The sequence below is a fragment of the Strongylocentrotus purpuratus genome, unplaced genomic scaffold (genome assembly GCF_000002235.5).
Source record: "Strongylocentrotus purpuratus isolate Spur 01 unplaced genomic scaffold, Spur_5.0 spur5_scaffold_7, whole genome shotgun sequence".
Classification (NCBI taxonomy): domain Eukaryota; kingdom Metazoa; phylum Echinodermata; class Echinoidea; order Camarodonta; family Strongylocentrotidae; genus Strongylocentrotus; species Strongylocentrotus purpuratus.
The window spans coordinates 33,679,770-33,690,512 of record NW_022145613.1 but is presented as its reverse complement, the minus strand read 5'-3'; the positions used below and the strand labels follow the sequence as shown (position 1 = coordinate 33,690,512).

The window sequence follows — 10,743 nt, the reverse complement described above, 5'->3', positions numbered from 1 at the left end:
GCGAATTAATTTTTTTAAAGCCTGTAATTGTTAATCAGATCAGAGATATTCCTACATTAGAATCTTTGAGCATTTAATTTGTAAGTGGATTTGGCGCCTTATAAATTCTATTTATATTTATATGATAGGTTATTTTCCATGTTCATGTATATCTCTGATATACATGCATAACTGGCTGTACAAATGAATAAAGTGAAAGATGCAATGTTGTAGTTTCTTATATTTAATTACCATATAAAAGGCATAATACAAGGTACTATATACATAATTTACATTTCATAAATGACATAGGAGCAACAGCTATCTGTTACAATTTTGGTATACTACACTGCCAAGAACATATTTTCCTCGTCTCTAATTTTTTTTTTTTTTTAACTGTGCAATGATTTCATTATTATTGAACTAGCATATTCTTGATAAATATGATAATGCAAAAATTGAAGATCTACAATACAATCCTACAAACAAACAAATTGCCAAATGTGAAGAATTAGAAATAATTAGTCTTATATATTATTGTATCATTTGAACTAGAACTAGCTACTAGTTAACAATTTGCTCCCCCCCCCCCCAAAAAAAAAAATGTATGACGGAGAATGGGTTTTTGCTGAATAATTAGCCATAGAAACATAATATTTTGTGAGTTGTGAGGCCTTATGAAAAAAGGTCCCATGCGCTTATATGGGTACCTATTAAACAGTTGTATATTTTTGTTGCTGGAGGGGGTGGGGGTAAATTTTTAACTACTTTAGTAGCTAGTTTTAGTTTAGAGGAGGCGAGTTGGCTCAGTCGGTAGAGCGTCCGCCTGTCGAACCAAAGATCCCGGGTTCGACTCCCACCCAGACGGATGACTGAAGCCTGTGTTGTGTGTTAACGTGTCCCTTCCCTTGTTCATAGACGCAAGCTATGTTAAATGTTAAGTGAAAAACACCTCGGATAGGATAGTCACTACCTTTGCACGTTAAGAACCCACTGCACTATTCGTATAAGAGTAGGGGGAAACCCCGGTGTACATGGTCAACCTGCACACACCCCCAGTATAGTATGATAATACTCTGTAAAGAGGTGTGTACTAAAAAAGGAAGGAGATGATAAAATAATTGATAAGAGCTGTAACATTTGTACCATTCATCAGCAATGCTGACAATTCATAAAAGTTTCTCTCGGAATGGAGTTCCACTTCAAGAGCGTAGTTTATGCAGAATATGAGAAAAGCATTCACAAGTACTGAAAAGGTTATATTGTAAGTTAGCTAAAAGGTATAACAATTTTCGCTATTCAAGTTAATTCATGATGCTATGGTTTATGACTTTACATATTGAAGTAAAATCCAGTGTCGAATGGGGGGGGGGGGGGGGGGGCTTCCTATGTTATTAGAGAGACAAAAGATTCACATTTGAATCGGTATTGTGACAATTAAACAGCTTTTATATGGTTTAAAGGGCACTGATCAGCAACAACAAAAAGCCCTTTTGACTCTCGGCAGAAAATATAAACTTTTTACTTGTCATGAGTGTCAATCGGCACAGTCACTCATTTGCCACACACGCAGTTCCGCACAAAACAATGCGGACCAAATGACAGAAGGATTACTTTGTGCAAGACAATTTTCTACTCTCGATTAGCTCAACGATACCCATTTAACAACTATATAGATAAGTATTACACCGAAAACATTTAGATAATCTTGGAAGCATTTGGTATTCCCAGACATGCCAACCTTTACATTCAGCTTTCAGGGAGGATTCATTCAGAAATCAGGGAGGTTTCTATCGATTGCATACAGCATAAGAGGAATAATCTTTCAAAAAATCAGGCAGGCATTAAAATTTGTGTGGAGTGACGTATCAACAACAAAATAATCTGAAAATCAGTGTGACATTCAAAGAGATAAATAAATCAATACACATTCTAAATGCAGAGTCTTATTTATCTTCAAGCCTAGGGTGCAGTCGTCATGTTTTGGGGCGGTATGGGAGTGGTAATCTTGCTTGTGAGTGGTAGCTCTGCTATAAAGGATTTTGAAGATTAGAAAGAGTCCAGTTCAGAATTCCATCTGCTGATCTGCATGTGATTGAAAAAAAGAAAAAAATGAAATTCAATAATCTAGGTTGTCAAAATGCCTCTATTCACATGACCAAAAGAATGACCTTGAAAGTTGCTGCCATTACACATGCTCACAAGGTCGTTGTTGGTAATAGTTTAATGGCAATCATTCAGTATTAAATATATACGCCATATCTTCAGTTTTATAAGAAAATCAGTTATCCATAAAGAAAACTGAGAATAAAATTTTGCAATGATATAATTAATTAATCAATAACGCAATTTATGAGGAGTCTCTGAATGGTATGTAACTTTGTATTTCTGCTCACAAGGGGATAATTATACCTTTCAGGACAGGATTTTTTTTCTTCTATAGTCCTGGATTGATACACATATTATTCATCAAATTGGCAACAATTTTTTTTAATTTTTATATATATCATTTCTCTTGATATTTGGTCTGTTTTCAGATAAGATATGGCTATCAAGTTCATACGAAAAGATCAATTTTTTGCCCATAAATATGACTTAGTGCATATATCATGAAGATTATCTTTTCAGATTTGAATGTCTGTCTTACAATTTGAAAAAGTTGCACATTTTATGAGGATCTTAAGACATTATTTCCAGAAAATCTCCTTGGATTCCATCTAAATTGCAGATCACTGATTCACTGGTACAGTACACTCACCACTTTGCTCCAGTAATTTTCCCTTCCACGTCTTTTCCAGGGATACAACAAACTTCTCAAAGACCTCAACGTTTTTCAGGAGGCTCGTCTTCTTGTAGTCTGCAATAAGCCATCATGAATTAAATAATGAAAATATAGGTACCGGTAAATTAAAAAGGAAGTGCCCATCCATAGATGACAAAAACATGTCCACCTCCATGTGTAGACACAGTTTAGGGAGGGGACTCAACACTTTTACATGTATTTCACTTTAGTTTTTTTCTTCATATTTGACATCATTTCATGAAATGAAATCTTACTGGTACTTAAAGAGAAGGTTGAGTTCTGGGAAGAGGTGAAAAATAATTTGTGAGCGTTATCATTGTTATTATGGAAGTGTGAAAGAACATCAGATGAAAAATGTTTCCTGAAAAGCATGGCTCTTCAAATGCCTTAATACCGGGTATTCTAAATATGGCATGTAACATCATAAAATTTGGGACAGATTTTTATGCCACATGTTCGTGTAGTCCCATATACATCTTTCTGTGTAGAGTGCTTGTAACTTTACCAAGACTGGGCCAAATTTATTATAATTTTGATGATTCCAGAACCTATACTAGATGATCAACCTCTTCTGATCAATTCCACAACATTCCTTTCACAATGCAATGGCATGACCAGAACTCAACTTTATCTTTAATAATGTCGGAAACAAACACAAAAGATTGTATCATACATCAAATGATAATAAAAAAAAGAGGGGACAAAATTATCATATAGAGAATTATCCATTACTCTAGCAACCCAAATGAAATTGGAGGTGAAATATAAAGGAATCTAGTGAAAAGCAGGGATTGTTTAACTAGATTCCTCTGAATAGGTAGAAATAGAATGTACACTTTCAATTCGAAAAAATCGAAGTAAATTTTCATCCACAGTTTAAAAAAAATTATATTAATTTCACAATTCAATTTTCTCTCTATGATCAGTAAAATTATATTGTATAGTACGATTATAAACTGATGATGGGGAAAACAAAAATCCAATTTTTTTTTTTAAAGGAGACATCCAGAGAACTCACCTTTTATTCTCTTCTTTGTTGGAGGCTGATTTTCATCGTTCTCTGTTGGTTGGTTCTTACGATCGTACTCGTCAATTTCAAGGCACAGTTGGCTAGTAAAAATCACATAGAAACAACATGAATGTTAAGCAATGCATCTTTTATAGCTTGCGAGAAGATTATCTACTTTTTCAGTGGTAAGAAGAAGGGAACATCAAATTTGTCCTAAAAAGCATGATAAATGAACTTCTATGGACTGCTTTTTCCAACAATAAACCACTGGCTATTAAAACTAGATAAAACCTTGTTCATACTATTATTACTATTACTACTGCTACTGCTAGTTCTACTATTGCTTACATATTACATGGAAACATAATAATACTACAGCATCTTGGAAATTCAATTACACTTTTTTCCTTTACGAATTACAAACTTCTCACTTTTTTCCCAATTTCTGACATTCCTATTACTGATATCTACATTTCAACATTGATAAAAGCAATTAATCACAAGTTCACAAATGATACTATTACTGAGATATTCACTATGAAGCAAGTCACCCAGAACAACAAAAAATATCCATTTTCTCCATACCTGATATCAGGCACGGCCAACGGGTCAAATCGATCGAGCTCGGCCGTATCCATGGCAACACAGACACGCCCAGTTTTAGGATGGACACAGAAGGGGCTCTTGAGCAGATGGTTGACGCCCTTACTCACGTTAACGTCCAGTCTGGGGTAGCAGTACTGGAAGGCAATCTCCGCTACCAGCTGACCGCATCGCTTGGCCCGACCCTGAGAGACAGAGATGACAGAAAAACATTGAGCATCATTCTGTATTCATTTCAAGGATGAAATCTTAATCAATTGCTTCTGATTTTTATTTAAACTTCACAGTTCAACCATTCAGTAGGTGATCCACAAAGTCATTGCAGGAGATTTCGCAAGGTTGCCCAACACATTTACTTTTCTCAAGACCTATTTACTGGTATTGTGACACAAAAAAAACAAAAACAAAAACAAACAAAAAACAACATCACTGTAGCACTCTCGTCTTTCTCTTAAACCTTGTGGTAGAATTCAGAATTTGTTATTATCTATAGTAAAACCTTAGAAAAAATATGTGTTAAATGTCTGACTTGGGGTGTATCACTGTAATGGCTCTAAAGTGGAAGAAAGGATGCTTGACAGTCTCCAAGTGTTGTTGTTACAACAAAGAAAAAGAAATCTGGTAGTTGGATAGAGTCATTATTGATAAAGTAGTGAAGAAAGTGTTGAAGACAACAATCTGATATTGTGGTAACTTACCACCGAGACTTCTCTGCTGACCCGCTCTCTAAGGAGCTTCCACCTCTCCAAGGAGTTTGACCCCTTTGTCATATCATTCTCTAGATGACCTCTAAGAGGTACAGAGGGCAAAGGTCAAGGAAATTGTAATTATTCAACACGTAATAATGATGATGATAATAATAACTCTGTACTTGTAAGGCACACAAATCTGCCTGAAAGAAGATGGCATATAGTGACTTATTAGAAGAGCTAGTAAGAAGAATTCTAAATATATTATGTCTAATCCTCTGTGGTAATTTTTCTCACAATTATATGTCGAGTAAAACCTTTTATAATGACCACTGAAGAGAGGCAGGAAAAGCATGGGGAGGTGGTCTTACTACAGGGATGTTTTATTACATATTTTCAATGAGGAAAACTTTTCAAAGAGACAAAAATGTGGTCATCTATAGACAGGTGCTTACAGACAACACAAAGTCCTCTTGACAGTTTCACAGGTGTAAGGACTGATTAAGATTCCTGTCACATACCAGTACACCAGACGAAACAAAATGTCCAGTTTTATCACAATTACTATGGCTATTGATATCATATGACTCCAAACTACATGGTTGCTTGAAATTAACACCAATTCACACCAAAGTCTATGGGATAATACATGCAGTCACGAGTGGCACAGTGTGAGAGTGTCTACTTTACTTAAAGCAATACTGTACCTTCCATTAATCTGATCAGTAGGTGGCCAACATTTGTATTTTTTTTAAAGAGATGGGGTTAGGGCTACAGGTAGAATTGGGCTTTTGATTAAGTTTAGGGTGAGGTTCAGGTTTAGGGTGAGGTTCAGGTATAGTGTTTGGTCCAGGGTGGACATTACTCAGGAATATGAGCAATAGTTCACATAGGAAGTGTCATAGAAACCTATTTGACAGCCATAGTTTGTATTTTTAAAGGATATTATCATCTGGAACGAGGGCTAGAACTTTCTTCCATGACTCCTTGTCGCCGAGGATATCCTGTTTATTGAGAGCGTAGTCCTCAAAGTAGCTAACAATCACCTGTTTAGCCCTCCTGCGAACAAATCAAAATAAATCATGATTAAAACAATTCTAGTATCAAGTGTCATTGAGTGGTATACAAGAAGCGAATATTATCATCATCATTGTTGTGTCGTCATTACATAATAATAATAGTTCATCCTTATAGCGCATTTCGGGACCGCAGGCCCTCTCAATGCGCTTTACAGATATATATTATTACCCCGGTCATCGGATTCATGCTTACCCGCACACAAGGCACATGTATGCACATTTCTTCACTACCTGGGGAGCATTCCAGCCAGTCGCCATTTTACAGCGCCATTGCTAATCAAACCACATTAGCTTTCGCATCCTACCGGGTACCCATTTAACACCTGGGTGGAGAGTGGCAAATTACTGCTGCAGTCATCATCATCATCATCCACATGTTCCACAAACCATTGAAAGCAAAGGACATTAGAAACTCACTCTACTGATGGATGTAGCTGGTCTGGTAGGCTTACTTTCTTGACCTGATTTTCTCCTCCCTGAGCAAATGAAAAGGAAAAAAAAGTACAATGTTGATTACTTCTTCAGCGTTCAACAATAAATACAGGGAAAATAGCTCAGCCTTCAATCCATCCAAATTCCGTTCATAACTGTGCTCTTGGGGCCTTTTCACATATGCCACATCACATGGGAAACTGCGGCAGTTTTTTGTGTACTAAGACATCATACATACATGTTGTGTATACATGGGATACCAGCTGGTTTCACCCAATTGACCTGATAAGAGACTCCACTATGCAATAGTCCCATATGTGGTTTATAATTTATAACCTGAAACATACTGAAATGGGAATGTGTCAGGGACTGAAATCAGGGCCCTGTCTTGCAAAGAGTTGATTTTAATCGCAACTTATCAATCGCAACTATGTACATAAGAGATAGGAGATTGCAAACTTGCGATTGATTTGGATCAATCGCAGCTCTTTGTAAGACAGGGCCAAGGCTATGTCCGAACAACAGCATCCCAGTTATAACTATATAATAATCCTTTAAAAATTTTGCTGTGAAAAAGAAAATAGTTACAGCCATTCTTATGCTATGGTCACATTACCCAAAAGTAGTCTGCTTGGCGGCCGAGCGGCGAGTTTTTAACCAATTCTGCCCGGCGGCTGCCCGGCCACCGAGCGGCGGCCGCCCAGGCACCACTCGTTTTTAGGGCATTGCTCGGTCACCGCTGAAGTTTTAGCCGGAGTTAAAATTTGGGCGGCGCCTGCTCACTTTTCACTTACCGCCCAAAATACGCTCGGTAACTGGGCGGTCGCCGCCCGGGCACCGACCTAATCGCTGGGCGATGCCTAAATCCAGCAGCGACCGAGCAGGCTACTGATCGCTGCTCTGATTTGTGACCATAGCTTAAGGAAGCGTTACCTTGACGATGCTGAGGTATTCTGCAATTGCTGACCGAGCATTCTGAGATAGCTTTCTAGCAGCCTCGTCGCACACCCAACAATGAACACCACGGCGACCGGAGTACACCCACAACCGATGCTCAAAGCCAAAGTCTTCTGCAGAAATAATGGATGTAATTTGTTTGTTTAACTAACTTTGTCATTTGTAAAGTCTTTTGGAAGGGAGTTGGTTCGCTGATAGATGATGAGATTCACCAAAGATGTTTTAAAGTGGAATTGACAGAACATCAAGAAGCATACAAAATATATGGCATGTCTGACCATGACTTCAGTACATTGCCAGGTTTGTCTTTGTAATCACAAGCATACTCTATTTTTAGAATTCAGAATGTTGATATATAGGGGCAAAAGATGACAGCCCACCTGCAAAATTTGAGCATGAACAGCCTTGTTTGTAACCATCATAGATCTAATGTTCATCTCAATATCAAAATTATATTCTTGCCTGTTGCTAAATTTTATGAAATAGACATGTAGCTCTACTTTCATGGATAGGAAATATTTATACAAATCTCACCGTAGAGGGCACTGTCCACAATCTTGATTGCTATCGTCATCAGAGGCCAGCATTTGGAGCATATGTCTGCACCCCTGTAATGGGAAGACAATCAAATTCAACTCGAGATGAAACACATATATGGTTAGGATACTCTTCCGATACATTTTATGATATCTATGTGACTGCGTCTCCAATATGCCTCCACCTACATGTAAGTACAGTTAAATTTAAGGCTTGAATTGTTCTTGGAATATCATGCCGAGAACAAAAAGTCTATACTTACAAATGCACATGTCAACTGATCTGTACAACATTTGACCGGACGATCCCAATATGTGATCACTTGTCTCCCTACGATACGGTACGCTAGTTCATTTGACACATTTGGCACGTTTGGCGGGAGGTTTTTTCATGAACCGGGAGATTGTGGGAGAGTAGGAGGAAGGGCGTGGTGGCGGGAGTCTCCCGCTACGAAGCTGATGGGACGGCGGGAGAATGAGCATGGTGGCGTGAGACCCCCTCCAAACGCGGTAGGGTTGACAGCCCTGCTCTTAGAATGTGTAATTTGATGGGAGAGAGGTAGGGGGCAGCGGGGGGCCCGGGGCACAAACCCTCATGCCCCTCAATGCTTAACCATTGGTGTACAAGGTAACATTCACTTACTGGCAACAACTTCTGACATCATCGTAATCTGTCATATCTATATCAAAGACCAGTTCTTTCTCTTGAGCTTGGAATGCGGCGGCCTTTAATGTCCGATGATCTTTGGGCTGAAAAGAGGAAGAATTCAAAAGTCAACGGTGACTTGCCTGTCGTTCAATTAAAAATTATATTTGCTATTTAATAGTGAAAACAAAAACATGCAGCAGGGATAGTTTAATCTATAGTCTATAAAAAGCCCCCCCCCCCCCAAAAAAAAAGGCTAAAAAAGAAGTAAAATCACTGAACAGAAATCTAACTTTTACTTTAGAAGATTAAAAAAGATCTTCTGTAACCTCTATCCTTCTCTCCCCCCCCCCCCTTTTCTGGAATTTTGTTAAAATATTACCAGGCAAACATTATCTTCTTTTTTTTGGGGGGGGGGGTAGCAAGGTGCCCTTTATATATATATCAATTTGTGATCTCTGATGAAGAAATAACATAAAATTATAAATTGTCTTTTTTTCTTCACAATTTTAGAAATTAGAAACTGGGAATTTTTTAGTCTGACAAGAGGCCTCCTTTACACTTGTGAGGGTGTGCATGTAGGCATGTTATTCCAATGGCAATGGCTCAATCCTTACCTTATGTGTGAACACTGCTCCGATATCAATCTTGTATGGACATCTCTTCTGTATCTCTTTCTCCATTTCATTCTGGTCACTAAACGATTGGTATCGGATGTAGATGTCATTCTCAAGCGTGAAGGAAAACTCACGATTCAAGAAGTAACTCTTTGGAGCTGCAAGAATAAATATCAATGAGAATAATGAAGACAGGAAGTGAAAGTTTAAAAAAGCAAAAGGCAAAACACAAAGACAAACACACAAAAAAACATTACCTATAAAAATAATGCAATATAAATTTCTGATCAGCATGATCAGTAGGCTACTGTAGTACATAGGTCTATATAGGTCTATTTAGCGCTAGAGCCTAGAGGTTAATATTATTGACTCTATGCTTTGCTAGAGTGCTACCTTGTTTGGCATTCAACAATAAGGGATAGATCTATCTAGGTCTCGATCTGGTCTAGAGCAACGTAGATCTGGCGCTGCTCAGTGGCTGCTGAGCTCACGATCAATTGGGCAAAAAGAATTTCCATTTTCGGTTTAACTTAATAAAATTTGGAGTGGACTCTAAAAGATTATTATTATTATTAAATCAGTTGACTGTCTACAAATTAATATTGTGTGCAAAGTCTTAAATTCATGAACTAGGTCTAGGATCTAGATCTAGACCTAGATCTACGTCTAAACATATTATTAAATTTAGACTAGATATCTACATGTAATAATAATAGTGTAAACTAATGAAAATACCCTCTCACCAATCTCTAAAAATACCAATCATCCAAAACCACGGCCAAACTCAAATCAATCCTCTCTCCTGAGATCTCCAACACTATTTTACTAACACAAATTTTAATAGATGGGAAAATGCGATTCACGAACTTACCTCCCCCATAATTAAGCCATCTGTAGTATGGTCCAAACGGAAATAACCTTTTATAGTAAACTGGTAGCAATTCTGGCAGTGTGTCTGGAGAATAATTTGATTTCACAGGCGTCTCATTGCTTTCCGAAGGCATCTTTTTGATATTTATTTCACCTCTTCTTGAAAATTAATTGTTTGATCGGGCGCGGGAAAAAACTACAATGATATTTCCGTTGATGGCGTTATCACTAAAAGCTTGTCGGTTGATCGAGTGCGCTCAGCAGAACCGGGTGCAAGGAGTTCCTCCCATCTCCCTACTCTGACTGTTCATAGGCGGATCCAGCAAACAGAGGAGGAGGGGGGGGGGGGGGACCGGGGGGGAGGGGGGAGGGGGAGGGGGGAGGCACAGGGGAGTCACAGGAGTCACAAATTCAGGACTCTCATTTCACCCTTCTTATTTCCTTTTACATGTCAGAGGTTTTATGGTTTAAATTAAAAACTTAATTAAGACCTTTTTCATTTTTTCCCTTTTTTGACAGGTTC

General features: G+C 38.0%; 1 protein-coding gene across 1 annotated transcript; it reads right to left on the bottom strand.

Moving 5' to 3' along the window:
• Positions 1-207: 207 nt before the first annotated feature.
• LOC586401 (DNA primase small subunit-like) lies at positions 208-10,425 on the bottom strand. The gene is made up of 12 exons (XM_011682243.2): positions 10,222-10,425; positions 9,351-9,508; positions 8,731-8,837; positions 8,086-8,159; positions 7,528-7,664; positions 6,580-6,638; positions 6,030-6,142; positions 5,093-5,190; positions 4,377-4,579; positions 3,801-3,892; positions 2,738-2,836; positions 208-2,064 (listed from the first exon to the last, which is right to left on the bottom strand). Exons 1-12 carry the CDS (start codon positions 10,352-10,354, stop codon positions 2,045-2,047), a joined length of 1,293 nt encoding a protein of 430 aa, XP_011680545.1. The 5' UTR covers positions 10,355-10,425; the 3' UTR covers positions 208-2,044.
• Positions 10,426-10,743: the final 318 nt, after the last annotated feature.